This window comes from Cucurbita pepo, chromosome 8, assembly GCF_057944985.1.
Source record: "Cucurbita pepo subsp. pepo isolate OVF chromosome 8, ASM5794498v1, whole genome shotgun sequence".
Lineage (NCBI taxonomy): Eukaryota > Viridiplantae > Streptophyta > Magnoliopsida > Cucurbitales > Cucurbitaceae > Cucurbita > Cucurbita pepo.
In genome coordinates, this window is record NC_141805.1 from 9,335,021 (window position 1) to 9,354,243 (window position 19,223).

The 19,223-nt window shown below is 36.6% G+C and overlaps 2 protein-coding genes and 1 pseudogene across 3 annotated transcripts; 1 reads left to right on the top strand and 2 right to left on the bottom strand.

Annotated features, from left to right (window-relative positions):
- Positions 1-900: 900 nt before the first annotated feature.
- LOC111799727 (F-box protein PP2-A12) lies at positions 901-3,264 on the bottom strand. The gene is made up of 3 exons (XM_023683178.2): positions 2,771-3,264; positions 2,527-2,645; positions 901-1,477 (listed from the first exon to the last, which is right to left on the bottom strand). The coding sequence occupies exons 1-3, from the start codon at positions 3,101-3,103 to the stop codon at positions 1,057-1,059; spliced, it is 873 nt and encodes a 290-aa protein (XP_023538946.1). The 5' UTR covers positions 3,104-3,264; the 3' UTR covers positions 901-1,056.
- Positions 3,265-6,173: 2,909 nt separating this feature from the next.
- Positions 6,174-9,207, top strand: LOC111801176 (scarecrow-like protein 28 pseudogene; annotated as a pseudogene). The gene is made up of 2 exons (XR_015422055.1): positions 6,174-6,332; positions 6,474-9,207. The product of XR_015422055.1 is annotated as a scarecrow-like protein 28 pseudogene (transcript).
- Positions 9,208-11,070: 1,863 nt separating this feature from the next.
- LOC111800597 (plant UBX domain-containing protein 8) lies at positions 11,071-15,764 on the bottom strand. The gene is made up of 11 exons (XM_023684368.2): positions 15,605-15,764; positions 15,029-15,099; positions 14,295-14,877; positions 14,114-14,194; positions 13,933-14,039; positions 13,555-13,765; positions 13,235-13,435; positions 13,020-13,151; positions 11,987-12,130; positions 11,850-11,906; positions 11,071-11,379 (listed from the first exon to the last, which is right to left on the bottom strand). Exons 1-11 carry the CDS (start codon positions 15,686-15,688, stop codon positions 11,272-11,274), a joined length of 1,779 nt encoding a protein of 592 aa, XP_023540136.2. The 5' UTR covers positions 15,689-15,764; the 3' UTR covers positions 11,071-11,271.
- Positions 15,765-19,223: the final 3,459 nt, after the last annotated feature.

Here is a 19,223-nt window from a genome sequence, read left to right on the forward strand (position 1 = left end):
ATGGGAGGCCTATTGAGTCGGCAAACTCGAGCCACTCTCACCCATGCAAATCTAAGGATAATTCCAAATAAACAGGAGTTCATGGTTAGCTCAGGATTAAGATCGAGTTACCTAGGTCATCGAATGAAAAGAAAATCAGTCTCAACAGTAAACGACATTATAAAGTAAGAGTGGTTTTCTTTATGGTCCGATCTTATGCAATACTCATTGCATAGGACGCCCCCACTCACATGTTTCCACATGTACAATTTAGTGATCACATTGTTTATATCATATACAAAAGTGGGCCGCATCCATAGTGTCCCCAGAATAAGGTACTCAGCCTTATCCTTATACTATAGATAATTTTTACTATATACTTGAAATTGATCCACTCTCATGTCTCTACATATCGTTCAAGTAATCATACTATAGTCAGAGTGTTCTTAGTTTATTGGATTTAGATTAATGATCGTACAGTTCACTTTATTCAATAACAATCTTTACTCAATAAACAACAATAATAACTTTAATGAAAATAGAATAGGTTTTTGTTCAACACTATTTTAATAATATTTATCTTTTTACTTTTTAGTATTTTAACAACGTGAATATATGTTAAGACCTTAGTCGGGCCTAGAGATATATTAACGAGCACACGTATAGGTCTATGCTCATATACATTAACTGTATGCAGAGAAGTACTATGCATCTAACCGTACTAGAGTTTAACAAACAAACTCAAATCCAAGCTCTCATCTGTCAGATGTCACCATTTGTTCTTGCTGTATTGTTCTTGGAAATGACATATCAGTTCTTTTGATTTTAGGCCAACTGACAAAAGAGTTGGTGTAAACCAAAGCAACACAGCTCATATATATAATATATATATACATACACAGACATATATATACACATCAATGAAACAAATCAAAATGAAACATTGCCTCATTTTTTCAACACAAACAACTCAAGGCTTAGAAAAAGTAAAGCCAGTCATTTGGGAAGGAAGCTCGACACCAAAATTACGATATTTTTACACGATTTCTACCGACAACAAAATCCAGACCGAACGAGTCAATGACACTTCGATCTCTGATAATACCCGACTGGGCAAATCAGCACTGAGTCTAAACAGAGACCACCTTTTGTGTGTGTGCAGTCGATTTGAGTCATAGAGAATTTGATCCTTATCGACTCGTTTCGAGCATCGACATGAAAGTTACCTGCATGATGCAGAGTCCATTTCCCAGCTTCGTTTAAATAGTGTTCAGTTTTGGTGTGCTGGCCATCTGAAGTCCAAAGCTGGAATTGTGTGGGCTTTATGTTCCAGCCATGAACGTGCTCGAGGTTATGGATTTTACGACCAAACCTCCACGAGGTCTGACCCAATTGCAACCTGAAGTATAGGCTGTAAGTTCCTGGTGGCAATGGAAACTCTACCTCTCCACCAACTTCAAGCCACCATGTTTGCTGAAGATATGCAACAGTATTGAATCTACAAGCAAGAACATGAAAAACTGATATTAGCAACACTATCCCGAGCGCGCTACGACAGATACAAACCAATGAACATGGTAAGACTTATATTGTAACAGCCCACGTCCAAGCCCACCGCTAGTAGATATTGTACTCTTTGAGCTTTTCCTTTCGGATTTTCCCTCAAAGTTTTTAAAACGTGTCTGCTAGGTAGAGATTTCCACCCCCTTATAAAGAATGTTTCGTTTTCCTCACCAACCGATGTGGGATCTCAAATATATTGTCCTCTTTGGGTTTTCCCTTTCGGGCTTCCCCTCAAGGTTTTTAAAACGCGTCTACCGGGAAGAAGTTTCCACACCCTTATAAAGAATATTTCGTTTTCCTCCTCAACCGAGGTGGGATCTCACAATCCACCCCCTTCAAGGCCGAGCGAGCTGACACTCGTTTCCCTCTCCAATCGATATGGAATCTCACATATATTATCCTCTTTGAGTTTTTCCGTTCAGACTTCCCCTCAAGGCTTTTAAAACGCGTTTACTAAGTAGAAGTTTTCACGCCATTATAAAGAATGTTTCATTCTCCTCTCCAACCGATGTGGGATCTCACAATCTACCCCCTTCAGGGCTGAGCGAGCTGGTACTCGTTCCCCACTCTAATCAATGTGGATTCTCACATATACATAAAGTTTCAAAGGCTTCCAAATATCAATGACATGGTAAAACTTCATCAAGACTAACACTGCAAACCACACGAATTCGAATACGATACTAATACTCATAAAAACGCTTTTCCCGATGAATCGAGATCAAAACTTGCATCCATACCAAATCACTGTTCTTATCAAACTTTACATAGGAACCATTCTTCCTCAAACCAACAGATGTAACATTAAGATTGAACAAACAAGATCAAAACATACTCCACGAAATTCAAGCAAGAAAATCCTTGTATCAGTCTAAGAAACAAACAGAACTTCAACATCCTAATGAGAAAGATTCATTTCAAAGCAATTCAAAAGGCATAAACAAATTAGTTCTGTTTCATATGTTCTTGATGAATCTAACTCACCTGGATTCTTCAGTCGAGATACGATTCCAATATCTCCGATCATCAATCCCAGTAATCCTCAAATCCATTGAAGAAATCGATAAACAAACACCGCTGGAGTATTTATCCAGCCAAAATTTCTGAAACGAAAAACGAAATATAAAAAATCAAACACCCAGAAGAGAATCAACGAACAATTTGCCCTAACTTTGTAAAAAATCATCGAATCCGGCATTAAAGAAGAAACGATGAGATGAAATTTTACCTTATTTCCACCATCTAATGGATTCTGCTGACAAAGCCTCGTGTAAATCTCTCTTTTGCTCATAATCGGAGCAAAATCCCCAATAACTCGTCGAACAAGAAACCTATAATTAAGGGGCAATTTAGATTCCCAAACGCAATCGGCCCAGGAAGCCGCACGAAAGGCCTGATTCAGCCTTGCCAGTTTACAAATCTCCACCGGACTCAAATACTCCATAACAGCCGCCACACAGCTCTCCGACAAGTCCCCGAGACAGGGGTACGGCGGCGGCGGCGGTGACGGCAGGTGAGACCCATTATGGAGGCGAAAAAACGCGGAGAAATTAACACCCATCAGAGAAGAAAGACGATCATGAGAGAAAAATCAAAAGGGGTTGATTATATAGAGGAAAAATGGAGAATTGAGCTCATGGGGTTGCTTGAAATTGTTAGTTTTGAGCAAATCGGGGGATGGAAAGTGGACTTTTGTTGGTGGTTGCTGTTCATATACTAGATTGAGCCACTGTTTTTTTTTTTTTTTTTTTTTTTTTCATAATTTAATTTAGTACAGTTCATCACTTTTGGTTTGGATAAGGACTCCTCCTCTCCAATTTAGTTTGGATTCTTTTAATATATTTTTTTAATTAAATTATAAATTTAATGTTAGTTATTTAAATCTTTAATTTTATCCACTAATAATATATTCAATATTTTTTTAAAAAATTATGAATTTCTTAAACCAAAAATTGGATTTTACTTGGAATAAGAGATTAATCCTTCAATTTTATATGAAACATTGAAAAAGTAAAATATTAATAATTAAAAGTTTAAATTTTTTTTTTTTTTTTTAAAGTTTATAGACCTATTAGACATAAGATAAGAGACCTATTTGTTGTGAAAGTTCATGATTAAATTTATGGGTTTAGCTTCATTGATGTGACATGTCAATATTTGAGTATAGGATATTTTTTTGTAAGATCTTTTACCCATAAACAGGTGAATTTATTGGTAAATTTGGAGTGGATAAGAGAGGAACAGAGCTAATTTGGAGAAATAATGGTCGGAGATAGCTCATTAGAGTCTTACAGATAAACGGGTGAATTTATTGATAAATAATCACGAACTTCCTTTATGAACTTATCTCGACCACTGAACCATTTGGATGATTCTTATTATATTGGGACCGTCTTAATGAGCTCTATACCACACAAGAACTCCATCAATTAACCAAAACAGAAATGAAACAAAAAGAAGAATGCACGTACATTTTCGTAAGCTAAAGAAGAAAAAGTTGACCAGTCCAATTGAACTAGTTTAACTTATTTGACTCAGGTTTGACGCCTAGAAATGTGTCGTAAAATTACGGTTTAAAATAATTTTATAAATTTTACAAATAAAATGATCCATTCAAATTTCAAGGGACAAGTAAAAAAAAAAAAGAAAATTAATTAATATAATTACAAATAAATAAATAAAAAGTTTTTCTGACTACTTTTTTAATTCATCCAATTATTGATTATTTTTTTATTAATACAACAAAAAAAATATAGAATATAAATTGTATTTGTTTGTTTTTTTATTATTATTATTTAATAATAAATTATTAATTAATAAATAAAAATCTGGAATTTGGCAATGTAGACCACTCGATAATGGAACGTGTGAAAGCTCTACACGTGTAAGCTTTATCAGAGCAACCTACTACAGCCACGCTGTGGCCATCCAAGATGATCATTATTGTTTTTGAAAATAAGTATTTCTATGAGAATTCAGGTTTCTTCTACTACGTTCAAGATGAACTAGACGAAATTGAGTCAAGATGCCACGAGCCAAGGGTATGGATAGAAAATTGAATCAAGATGTCACAAGGCAGAGGTATGGATGGTAAATTGAATCAAGATGCCACGAGCTAGGGGTATGAATGGTAAATTAAATCAAGATGGCACGAGCCAGAGGTATGGATGGTGTGTGCCTCCATGAGAGGCCAATCATAGGGTCAATATTGACAAATGAGCCTTTAGTTGACTAGAGCTACTCTTTATTTCGAGTAAACTTGTTTTGATTGGTCTAATGATTCAATATTTGAGTTTCTCTTTATTTTATACATCTTTTTTTCTTGTTCGGTTAATTTGACCAACCCGTCTCTACTTTTAAGATTATTATGGAAATTAAGATCATTTGACGTTTGTAATAGATGTTTGATATTTGAGTTTGTAATAGATATTAGTGCCCAAGAAGAAGCAAAGCCAGAATGTCAGAATGCTCTATCATCCTAAATCTAAGCGAGGGAAGCGTCACTCTCTTTATATGCTTTTGTTGTTTGGTGTATTTTCGTTACCATGGAAACGGTTAACATTTTAGAATATGGTTAACTAATATGTTAACTAATCGAGTACGATAAATTGGATCTTAACTGCTATAATTACCACTACGTGCGTTTCATTCTCTTAAACTTCTCCCGATCTTGAACCGAGCTGTATAAGGTAGAAACTCATCTCACGAATGGTTCAAAGGCCAGTGTAAGAAAGAAGAGAGTCGAGTAAGAAAAATTCTCTCCAAATAGTTCTTTTTTATCGAAATTAGAGTAAATCAACCCTCCTAAAAAAATTAAACGCCGAGAGAATAAAGTAACTAACCATAATTAATTATTTGAAATTAACGTATGCAAAAGCTGCCTATAGACACTTTATGCCCAATCATTTTGGATAATGCATGCATTCTCTGTATTATTGTAGCGGCTGGCACAGAGTTAGCCGATGCTTATTCCCCAGATATCGTCATTGCTTTTTCTCCGGGAAAAGAAGTTCACGACCGTAGGCCTTCTACCTCCACGCGGCATTACTCCGTCGGGCTTTCGCCCATTGCGGAAAATTCCCCATTACTGCCTCCCGTAGGAGTCTGGGTCATGTCTCAGCCCCAATGTGGCTGATCATCCTCTCAAACCAGATACTGATCATTGTCTTGGTAAGTTATTGCCTCACCAACTAGCTAATCAAACGAGAGCCCTACCTCAGGACATGCAATAAAATATTAGAAAATAACTGTAAAATGTAAATAAAAATATAATATATTTATACAAAATTGTCTTATTTTCAAACATATTATTGAGGAGGTCAATATTGCCACGTGTAAAACTGTAAATTCCAGGGTGGAAAAAGAATATCAGAAAAAGCACGTAATCCAACGGTCGGTCTACGTAAACAACGAAGGAGAAAGAAAAAAGAAAAAAGAAAAAAGAAAAAACTCTAATTCAGAAAGTCACGTGCGTCGAGCGTGACGTTTTTCCAGATGAAGAAAAAAAAGAGAGTCCGTACACCCTCAATAAGCCTTCTCCTTCAACGGTCATATTCCACCAACATAATTCAACGGTCACTTACACTGTCTCTCTCCACCGTCAGATTGAAATCCAACGGCCACCCATCAAAGTCCCCACAGTCCTTATACCCTTTTTTCCCCTCTGGTTCATCGTTTTTTGTTTCAGTGCTGCTAAATCAAATCAGTCACAGAACAAAGAGGAGAGGAGAGAAAGAAGAAGAACAACAACAACAACAAGGGTTAAGGGAAGTTGACAGAGACAGAGACAGGTAATGGAAGTTGAACAGAAAAAGAAGAGAAAAAAAAGAAAAAAAAAACACTACCAAAAACCAAGAACAGAACAAACCTCTGTTTTCTCTCTCCCTCTTTCTCTGGATTCTTAGCTGTGTTTTTTTTCTCTGGTTCTTCAGCTGTTGGATGAATGTTTTGCGGCTTTGGTGGATGCGTTTTGTTCTTGATTCGATCTTCCTGTTATGGCTTCAATCGCTGTTCTGGGTTTGAGAGTATGTTTCTTCAACTCTCTTCATCGGTTTGTAAGTAAATCTTCTCTCTGTTTTTTCCAATGAATTTGCTCTGAAACTTTGGGAATCCGATGATTTTGTTTTCCTTGGCTGCATTATGGTAATCTAATTGTTATTCTTTCATTCTTTGTTTTGGGGTTGGGATTGAATTTAGGACACACATTTTGGAACTTTAAAACAGAGTGTTTATATTTTGATTCTTTCTCATCGGATTCCTCTTGGTTTTTTTGTTTGTGTTCATATGATTTTTTTGTAATTGTTCTTCACACACACACACACGTAGATTCATTCTTTTTAGTTCTTAAAAGGGAATTCATTTGTTTAGATCTTAAACTGGAAAAGGAATTTAGAAAGAAAAAAAACAGAGGAAAAGGAAAATTGGGTTGTGGGGGTGTGTTGATCTTTTTAGAATAACGAAGCATAAAAGTTGGAAGAAGATAGAGGATGTTGGCCGGGTGTTCTAGTTCAACATTGCTCTCGCCAAGGAACCGATTGAGAAGTGAAGCACAGCCGCAGTTTCAAGCTTGTCATTTGCAGTTACCAACTTCAATGAGCACACAGAGATTGGATTTGCCCTGCAGCTTTTCCCGCCCGAAGGATACCTCAGCCGCCACTGCTCGATCCCCGTCGATTCGGCCGGTTGGGCTCTCGGTCGAGAAGCAGAACATTAGGCTTCCGCCGCTGTCTTCCACCAACAAGCAGATCAAGCAAGAGTTTTGGAAGGAAAAAGGTAAGAACTTGAAGAGAATTGCAGAACAAATTGGGATTGATGATGATGAAAACTTCATTAGCAGCGCCAAGAGGAAGAGAGAAAGCAGAGATGACGGCGGAGACCGGCTGATTCTGAGCCAATTCGGCAGCGGCGGAGGGAGTTTCTGGTTTCATCAGCCAGATGGGGATGAAGAAGAACTCTGTTTTCTTCCGGGAAGTGAAGTAATTTCTTTGCCATCGCCATTTTTGTCAGAGATCGCTGATTTGGGAGAAAGTAGCAGCCATGTGAAGGCTGAGGACGGGTCAGGCTCTGGTTCGGGCTCGGGATCGAGTTCATCGTCCGAAAGTGAAAGATTTTCATTGAGAAGAAGAGTAACAACAGAGAATGTTCCAACAGCAGCAGCAGCAGCAGCAACAGGTGTGGAAATTGGGAATGGTAGCTCAAGAAATCCTTCATATCATCACCATCAAGGATCTGGTTTGAACAATGAAAGGGAAGAAGAAGAAGGGTTTGAGCTAATCAGTCTTCTAATGGCATGTGTGGAAGCAATTGGCTCAAAGAACATTGGTTTGATAAACCATTTGATAGACAAACTTGGTAGCCGAGCATCTCCAAAAGGGTCATCACCAATTTCACGTTTGATAGCATATTACACAGAGGCTCTAGCCATCAGGGTCTGCAGAGTGTGGCCACAAGTGTTTCACATAACCCCGCCGAGGGAATACGATCAGATGGACGACAATACCACCGGGACAGCGCTTCGGCTTCTGAACGACGTGAGCCCGATCCCGAAATTCATCCACTTCACGGCGAACGAGATGTTGCTAAGAGCATTTGAAGGGAAAGACATGGTTCACATCATAGATTTTGACATAAAGCAAGGCCTGCAATGGCCAAGCTTGTTCCAAAGTTTGGCATCTAGAGAAAACCCTCCAAGTCACGTTCGAATCACCGGGATTGGTGAGTCGAAGCAGGAGTTAAACGAAACGGGAGATAGGCTGGCGGGGTTCGCCGAGGCATTGAGGTTGCCGTTCGAGTTCCACGCAGTGGTGGATCGGTTGGAGGATGTGAGGCTATGGATGCTTCATGTTAAGGAGCAAGAGAGTGTAGGCGTGAATTGCATACTCCAACTGCACAAGACACTATATGATGGGAATTGGGGAGCATTAAGGGACTTTTTGGGGCTTATCAGAAGCACAAACCCAACCATTGTCGTAATGGCCGAGCAAGAAGCCGAGCACAACGAACCGAGGTTAGAGACAAGAGTAGCAGCGACACTCAAGTACTACGCAGCCATATTCGACTCAATCGACGCAAGCCTTCCACCGGAGAGCACGGCCAGGTTAAAGATCGAGGAGATGTTTGGAAGGGAGATAAGGAACATGATAGGATGTGAAGGAAGGGAGAGGTATGAAAGACATGTTGGATTTAAGAAATGGAAGAAGCTGATGGAGCAGCAGGGAGGCCTGCAATGCGTCGGGATTCGGGACGACGATCGGGAGCTTCTTCAGACCCAATTCCTCTTGAAAATGTACTCATCAGCAGCTCAAGGATTCAATGTGACAAAGCTGGAAGAAGAAGCAGTTTGCCTGAGATGGGAAGAGCAGCCAGTTTACACAGTTTCAGGATGGACAGCAGCAGAGGTTTCAGGTGGAAGTTGTTCATCATCATTTAACCAACAAACTTGATATTCTTTTGGGGTTTCAATTGTAATGTGTTATTATAATTATACAAAGATTCTTTATAGGATAGAGATATAGATAGAAAGAAATGGGTGATTTTGATTATTATTATTCTTTCATTCTTTTGTTGGAGTCATTAGAACAGGGCATAGAAGTTAAAAGCTGTCTGTATTTGATTTGTTGCAATTCTTTAATTCTTTGATGGAAGTGTTCATTACAAGTTCTTTCACTTTTATGATGCAATTTTTGAAGATTTCCCACTGCTTTTTACTGAATAAAGATTTGACATACTTCATTCAGACTGTTCTTCAAAAACTGAGCTTTAGTAATAAAGCTTTGCTCTTCATCTTAAACATGAAGCTTATACTGCTGAAAGAGAGTCAACTTTATCTGGGATAGATTATAAGATGTATATGTTAGGGAGTGATTTTCACACTTTTATAAATAGTACTTCGTTTTTCTCTCCAACTAGTGTGGGATCTTACAATCCACCTTGAGCTCAGTATCCTCGTTGTCATTCGTTCCCCTCTCTAATCAATGTGGGACTCCCTAGTTATTGTGAGATCCCACATTGATTGAATAGGAGAACGAAACGTTAGTGTGGAAACCTCTTTCTATAAGAGACACGTTTTAAAATCGGGCTGATGACAATCTATAACGGGCCAAAGTGGATAATATCTTCCAGCGGTGAGCATAGACTAGCATATTGTAATTATTTAATTTTGATGTTAATTTTCCTGAGAAGAAAATACATTTCCACTCAAATAAGATTTCAACTTTTATTTTTTTATTTCAATTTTATTTTGGTTAGTTCACATACATATTATTTAAATTTCAAAGACAAAACTTGCAAACATAGGCTAACATTAAATTCTCTAGTTTGAACATGGATATTTATTTGTTGTATCAAATTTTAAAATTATTTAAACTTTTAAACTCCTAAATATTTAATATGAAGGAAAACCCACCATTCCAAGATGAAGGCCCCTTTGCTCAAAAGTTCCACATTCTTACCGAAGACCAAAAAAAAACATGAAATTGAACCATTTAATATCATATAATAGCTCGGTTAGAATTTTAATAGATCATCTAAGATAAGTCAGGAAGATGGACTAGTTAAGCACGTGAAGTTCATAAATCGTAATGCTAGTAGATATACTACATGGACCTCCTTTCTGTTGATGCCTATATCGCTTCTTCACTTTTGAAGGGTGATATCACTCTTTAAACGTTGGATCTACTACTTATTCAAGGTAAATATAAAACTATCTTGCACTTTCATATTTGAAATATAGATCCATCGTTACTTTGAAATTATTTTCTTTATCAAAATTAGTTAAACGATAATACTAAAAATTTATACAAAAGATGTGTGAAAATATTTCTAAAACTTAAAGAGGAATGAGAATTTTTTAATAGGAACGAACTTTAAACTTTATTGAAAGTGCGACTGAATTTTCGTCATTTGAAATAAAATGGAATAAAAACCCGAAATACAAAAACTAAAATGATATTTTAACTAATCTCTAAACCTATATCCCCCAACCAAGGGTAAATGGAATCACAGTCTAAAGTAGAGGAACCTAAATTTTCAACTACTTTATGGTAAATGGCATCACATTCTAAAGTAGAAGAACCCAAAATTCACATACTAATGCCTTCAAGCCTACATTTGCTCGTTCAAAAGTCCCAACCTAACCTCGAAAATTCGGAGCCGAAAGACAGGTATATGGTATACTATCTAAAGAAGTTTGGACAAAAGTGTCATTTCAGAGCAGATAGAAGTTGTTTTGTCAAGGAAGGGTATGGAACAACATGGGGAATCACAGACTAAAGACCTATGTTGCTTACTGTGCCCAAACTATGGAGATTTGTGATATACCAACACAAAGTAAAATCAAAAGCAAAATAATCACTTCAAAGAGCTGAGCTGAACATTTTGAAGGAAAGCAGTGCATTTAGGCTATAGGCAGCTACCCATCTAATCTAATATATTGCAATGTTTGTTTCTAAAATGAATAGAGCTAGTTCATATACATAGCAGCCAAAGAATCCAATACGATCCCTAAAATCATTGTATGAACAAGAAAGCTGCAATACAGACCAACATGGCAGAAGGATCAAATATTATGCACTTCAAAACCATTATTCCGCATTAATGGATCTATTTATACCTTCAAATGCCCATTCCTACACTTCATCCACACAAAGAAAGCTTCAAGAGAGAAGAGAAGAAGTAATTTTCATGTATATATCATTTAATTTCAGCAGTTTAATAGAGTTGGCCACACCATTAAATCAACTCCAGAAAAAAAGCTTCTTGCTTGCTGTTAACTCCAAGTTCATTCAATGTTAAGGAACTCTCCCCGTCTCCAAAAGCTTTTCGAGGATATGGCCTCACCTGTCCATGGATAAATATATATTATATATATGACACAAGAACTCCAAAATATTAAACCATAAATACAGATAATGTTTCAGTCTACAATCTAACTTTTTAATATTTAATTTTAGTTCCTAAGCTTTAAAATGATTTAGATAAGTCCAACTTCGAGAAATAATTATTTTAACCATACACGGTTTCAAATACCAGTACAAGTAAATGTCTACCCTTCAAGCAAATAATCAAACGTCTCTGGTTCGGTTTTAAGTAATTTCCTACTTGTTTATTCATGGACTAAAATGGAATAAACGTCCAAACCAAAATATGCTTTAAATCTAAAATATACCCCTTTAAAATTTGTTCCTGCTCTCTAATAAGTATAGCATCAGAGCATTATATGGACGGTCAGGAAGGAAGACAAATAAATATAGTATATCTTGGAAGCTAAACAGGGCACATCATATTTATACGTATGTTAATGTACTCACCAATCTGTAGGAACCAGGCTTGACAACTCTACCGATATCAATGAAGTCAAACAGACACTACAAAACATATCACAGCCAGTTAGGCAAATAGGGGCATATAATAGAAATCAACTTTAGTTAATCTTTACAAAATTCACCTGTAGCTTATCAGATTTGAGAAACCGACGACCGCGGCGACTGCCATCTGGCATGCGCACTAACAGTGTCACCGCATTCTCGTCATCTGATCTTGGTTCACTGGGAAGAGAAGCCTCTATTTCTGCCAAATGTCTTTCAAGTTCCTGCTAATTAAAAAACCATGGAATGAACATCCAGGACAGAAGATTGCTCATTGTCACTAAATTGCAGAAATGTAGAGTATAAGGACCAAGTATATATGGCAGAAGTACCCATAGTTAGAATGCATCATACTTGAACTAGTGGGAGAGGAATCACAAACATCATTATGAAAGGGATTACAGTGCAAATTACACCCAATCAACCTAGTTGAAAGGTTTTGGAAAGGAGAAGTCATTTGGAGACCAAATTTCAATTTGAATATCTTCATGATGAAAAAAATGCTCGTTATCCAAACACCATTAAACAGTAGCCTTTGAATAAATAAGAAAGTGAGTGATAAGTTCCAGTTGTATAGAGAAAAATGATAACTGGTTTTCACTCTTAAAACTTATCGTATACTTCCTACATTTCATTTTATGTCCAATTTCATAGGAGTAACTAAACAAACAAAAGTAACATTTTAGTTCCACTGTCCAACAATTATTTGACAGCAAATGAATTGTTTGATGATCTGTCACGCTTAACAAGTGTTAGAGATATGTTTTACAAGTACCAAACTAGTAATTAATTTGCTCAACTAGTGCCTAACACGTGTTGGAAAAATAGCAGAGCATCAAGACACATTGACCAACCCTGGTTTGTCCTATATGCTTCAGAATAAAAACTTCATATGCTAAAACAAGCAGTAGAAGATGTAAAGTTAAAAGAGACTACTCAGACTCGAGTATAATGGTCTGTGAGACTCTTGAATCCCTCCGGGAACAGGAAGAGGGCAAACAGACACACACACACATATAACTTTTCTCTCAAATATATATAATAACCAATGAATTACAACAGAAGAAAAAAGGAATCTAAAAAACAGAAAGTCACACCTATGACCAGAATTACCTTCTCAGCATCCAGTTTCTGACGAGATTCTTCCTCTCTCTGCCTTTCTTTTTCACGAACAGCTGCAGCTTCAGCCATGGCCTTCAGTTCTTTTTCTCTGTCAGCTTCTAAAGCTGCCAGATACTCATCATCCTGATGGGTAAAGTAACTTGCAATTAGACACATAGTGGATAGCAACAAATTGAACAGTTCGGTTTAAATCACACAAGCCAAACCTGCTGTTCCCTTATCAAGCGCTGAGCTACTAAGGAGGGTGAAGGAGGGCGAGGGGCTGGCTGTACATATGAACCTTGATTTCTCATGAATTCATGAGGTGCAGATGGAAAACGATATGAACTTCCTTCAGAACCTCCACCAAACATGGCAGCCTCAAGCATGACTGCTTCATCATGCTCCTCTGAAGAAATTCCACCCCACTTCCATAGAGAAGCATCAATCGTTAAAATGAATGGTTATAAAGCAACTAAGATGACAAGTTTTATATTTCAAAATGAAAAAATTTAAGATTAAAACGTGGACATGTGAAGTTCTGTACCTCATCAGACTGAAATGCATTCCCATTGTGCTGTGGATTATTACTACTATCAGGATGCTTGGGACTAGATGCAAGGCTTAAATCAACAATTTCAACCCCCTTTGCAGGCTCAGCATTGCCAGAGGACTTGCGTTTGGACCGATGCCTGATTAAATTAACTTCCTCTAGATCTTCAACCTCATCTTGAGCAGACGTACTTCCTGTTTCCATCCTAAGTTTTTCCAATGTAACTTCATCAAACTGTTGCGTTGAACAGATAACACAAAGTATAGACTCTCATTCTCAGTAGGCATCACAATAAACAGGTCGGTGAATGATAATTTACACAAAATTCTACCTAGTGTAGTTTACAAAGCATGAAATTGTTGAGAAGAATACCTTCCATTTAATGATGTGACCTTCCTCAGTTCCACATCAGTTAACTTAGAAGTTTCTGTTTTTGATCCTCCAATGTTCTCCCCTCGCTCAGGGAAATCTTCCTCTGGCTGCATTGTCAATACAAGTTAATCATAAGATGGTGTAACAGTTAAGATAAAAAGGGTTTAAGACGAGAATAAACCTTGATAGATGAAGCTGCAGGTGATAATTCTAAATCACTCAAGTGAGAAAGATGTTCTCGAGTCCTAAGATTGCTTAAATCCTGCCATCCAGATAAAAACAAAATCATAAACACCACAACACAATCCAATGCCTAAACAGAAAATAAAAAAGTCCACCACAATTATAGTGTCAGTGCATACAGTTTGTGTAGTTAAGGGATCACTTGGATAAGCCTGCACAACATCTTTCTTTGAAGCCTCAATTGCAGCACGAATCATTTCTTCTTCAATGTCATTTCTGTCTTGAAACTCAGCACTTTCAAAGGCACCGGATATAGCATTTCTGTGACGAGAATCATGACTTGAAATAGCCTGATGCTCTAAATCTGGTGCATGTGCTACAGAAGCAACTGGAGGTTCTTCATCTTCGTTATCATCAATTACTACAGTCCCACGAACCTCTTGACCATGGGCATCCACAGTCCCAGTGACATCCTCAATTGTCAGCACATGGCCAGATTGGCCAGATGGTCGGCTACCATCTCTAAATTCTATGGGAATCTCCCTCACCTCTCTTGGATGAGTCACCATTGGAGCAGAACTAGTAAAATCAGAGGCGTGGTCAAATAAACCCTGGCGGAGATTTTGATCAAGTAATGAAAATGGATTCATAATCTCTCTAGCAGCAGATAGAAGAGACTGAGGAGGACCCTGGGGTTCAACTTCAACTGGATCATCAATGTCCATGAAATCATAATCACCAGAAACAGAGGTCGGATGTGCGCTGAAGATAATGGGGATAGTTCAGAGTTCAACATCAAGAATTTGGTTAGATACAAAAAATAACATATAGATATGCAGGCAGAAATTCCTTTTTAAAGAAAGGAACTTTAGGGGGGGGGAAATCATGGAGTGATACGGAACTAGTAGCATACTTTACGGACGAACTTCTATCTCCTTCATTGAAATATGCATTCACAGCAGCATTGAGATCATCACCATGTGCCTAAATGTAACACCAGAAAAACAAATTGATTGAAGCAATTGTTACAACCAAAAAAGAATTCCATTTCGTCATCAATGCAAAACATTTGTATTCTCCTAATCTTCACTATCATCTGCGCCAGCAAAATGCACACAACGAATTGCCAGCAAATAACTAAGAAACCAAAACACTCCAAATTTAACTAGAAATTCACCACCCACATATTCATAGCAGAAATTTAACCCCAAAAAGAAAAACCCTAAAATCAAAGTCCAGCAAAAAGAAGTATACTAAACACTCCCATTAACCAACCACAAAATCAGCTTCAGAAGCAATAACCTAAACCTAAAGGTCCTAAAATCGACATCAACAGTCTAGCACCAGCATAACAACAAACATCTAAGCTGAGGCAAAATCAGCACCTTCCCTCGAAGAACCAAGAGAGACCAACCCGATTCCAAGAAATAAATGGGGCATCGGAAAAAAAATAGAAAAAAAGAAAAAAAGAAAAAAAAAAAAAAAAAACCTCGAGCTTTTGAACGGCGATCGCTTCGGAGGCTCCCGTGACGCCGATGAAAGTATCAATTGCTTCCCGAGAAGGCATCGCCATAGAAATTAGAGATTAGAGAGAAATTGGAGAAGGGGAAGATGATCGGAGGAGTATAATAAAAAGAATAATAATAAAAAAAAAAAAAAAAAGAGATGAAAACGCTGGAAAGGAAACGTAACGGACAATTAACCTAGACACGTGTTCTTCTACACCATGTAGACTCCCAAATTTCTCCCCATCTTACATTTTTATTTTATTTTCTACTTGTATTATGTATTATCTTCCCAAGTGTAGGCCAGAGGCTTGGGTGTACGTCATTAAGCCGAACACAACACGATTTCAAGTTGGCTGACTCACTCGATTGCAAGCCACTTCTAATTTTGTCGGTGCTTGAAACAATTTATTATTCTCTATACGATTATGCACACGATTTTATCTGAATGTTGGTACTTCCCTATTCTCGGCCTATCATTCCAACAAAATCCCGTACCAACTAATACTTCAGAAATCAATCACTTTCAAATGATTTTAGATTTTCCCTTTGCACATTTATCATTCTCTAATATTTAATTTCTAATTGTTTTCGTACTATTAAAAGTTACCGACATCAACTATAAGGTTGTTGGTACGAGAAAGTCTCAATTCAAATTGCAACATCACTTCAACAAATGAAAGGTAAACCAATCGAGAACTTATTCGTTAAAAAACAAAATTTAATTTCATAAAAGAAATATGAAAGTGGAATACATTTCCGGAAATGTGCTTATTATGACACTATTTAACACAAACCATTGAGCCAAAATGACGAAGAGATATTCTCGTATCGACACCCAACAAATGTCGAAATTTCGAGGATGGTTCTTTAGATAAGAGCTTGAAACGAAAACGGGTATTGAGTTTTTGAAACGTCGCATGCGTATGCATATGGGTGTTGGGAGGAGTATCACGAGAGGACTAAGCTGAGGTGAATCCAGCTTAGTAAACTAACCAACAAAACATATCCATATCACCAAACCGAAGGTGACTTCATGGTTCTAACATAGCAAAAGTTGCACAATGGCGACAAACTTTTGAACGATCGTTCTTGTTTTCAACACGAGAAAATATAATATACATTAGAAAGGATGGACTGGGAAAATAACTCGACAAAGGCATTTTAAAATAATATTAAAAATTTAAGATCATATTAAAAATAAAGTATTAACGATCTAAAATTTTATAGGGCAGCACAATTTCGTCAAAAGCTTGAGTGTAGTAACATCGAAATGATAATGGTTATCGATAGGATGCGATTAGCATCATCAGATGAACAAAAATCAGTTAAATTCAAAAGGATCAAGGGTTTATATATATTATTAGTTGGTTAGGGTTTTTTTTTTTAAGAATCGGAACTAAATCATATTGGTAATTTCTGGTAGGACCTAAAACCATCCTCGCCTTTAGTCTGTTCTTTTATTAAGTCAGAAGGAGCTCTCATACAAATAATTTGATGTACACCACTTTTATACATACAAAAACTGTCAAGCTCATATTACTTTCGTAATGCTACGCCACTTTCGAGAGTGGTATCAACTTCATATGCACTAATTAGTTTAGTCTCGAAACTGGTATCAACTTCATATGCACCAATTAGTTTAGTCCCGTTTATATTCATTTCTACCATATTTCGAGATAAACGTTCATCAGATAAATAGACAACGGTTTTCTATTTATACAAATAACAACGTCGATCCCCATCAACTAAATCCAATAAACTTAGAGCAGATAAAGACAATTCTTTTAAACTTTTTTTAAAAAATAAAAAAAACTATACAAAATTTAGAGTATAAAGATAGTCTCCATTTTCTATTTTTTATTTTTAATTTGATTTTAGCTATATTAATTTAGCTTTATTAAAAAAACTAACCCAAAATTAAAATATTGATTATACTCCAAAATTAATGATTCAAATAAAATATATATATATATATATATATATATATATATATATATTTCAAATATTAAATTAGAATCCACCACAATTTCAAATTAACGATTATATCTCACCAATTAAAATATACACCAAATTTTAAAATAAAATTTAGAGTATAAAAGTTGAATTATTCTCAATCTTTTTATTTTTTTTATTTGATTTTAGCTCTATTAATTTATCTTTATAAAAAAACTAACCCAAAATTAAAATAATATTATACTCCCAAATTAATGATTCAAATCAAATATATTATTTTGTTTTTCAAATACTAAATTAGAATCCACCCCAATTTCAAATTAATATACACCAAAATTTAAAATAAATTATCTTTATATCTTAGTTTTATATTAATTAATTTATAAATTTTGGTCATTTAAAATATTTTAATAAACATATCAGAAATTCCCTAATTAATTTTTTTTAAAAAAAATATACCAATAGTCTATTATATTAAATAAGTAAATAAGTTCAAAATAATTTATTTCCGGCCCTAATTTAAATATTAAAGTTCAAATTAGTTTCAAATAGTATCCTATTAAATAAACTCGATATTTAAATTAATAGCTACGATCCTGATTGACGGGTCACCATTTCAAATCTTTTAAGATATAAAAAAAAATATATATTTTCAAAAAAATATATTGGATAAATTAAAAAAAATATTTGATGACTTTCCAAATATTGGGGTTGAAATGTAATTTGGTTACGTGAACAGCTAAGGAAATCAAAATATAAATGTGAGATTTGTATCCTTTGTTAAGCTCCCACCTTTAATAGACAAAAACAAGCTTCCATAAATCTCGATTCAGTCAGCGTTTCTTCTTCAATTTCCTCTCACGCCACTCTTAGCTCCGGGAAGGTTTTGGAGTAGGTCCGATGGGAAAGCGGAAAGCAGCGGACGGTGACGGCGACTGTGATGGCAGTGATCGTAAGAACAGATTCAAATGCGACTTCTGCGGGAGCGAGTTCAGATCGGAGAAGGCGCTGCATGGTCATATGAGGTCTCATCCTGAGCGGAATTGGAGGGGAATGAATCCGCCAGTTTCCGCCGCCGCTGTTACTGCTACCGGAAGCTTCTCGTCGTCCTCCTCCTCTTCTGGCGGCGTTGATCATGAGGTTCGCGATCGGGATTGTTATAGTCCGTTATTAACCTGGTCTACCACCGCCTGTAGAGGACGGAGGCCTATTGGCTCCAGCAGCTCTGCTTCTTCTGGTGTTGTTGATGCCACTGACACTGGGAAAGAGAACACGGACGCGCTTTTGAGGAACGAATATCCGTGCGATTTCTGCGGCGAAGCGTTTGCGTCTCCACAGGCATTGGGAGACCACAAGTCTAGCTGCCCCTGCAAACCTACAGAAAATGGACCACAAGAAGCTAAGCTACTCGGCTTTGATCTCAACGAGCTGCCTCCAGAGGACGGTGAAGCATGAGGTATTCGATCAGGAACTAATAGCTCAAAAACTGAAACCCTTAGCTGTGTTGATTGCATTTTTTTGTGTTCATTCATTGCTGTTTGTTTAGTCTATTGATTCATTGATTCATTGATTGATATATGTCTGATCTAAATGCATAATGTTAGCATTTTATGATAATATATATAGCTACATCATAACTAAATTTTG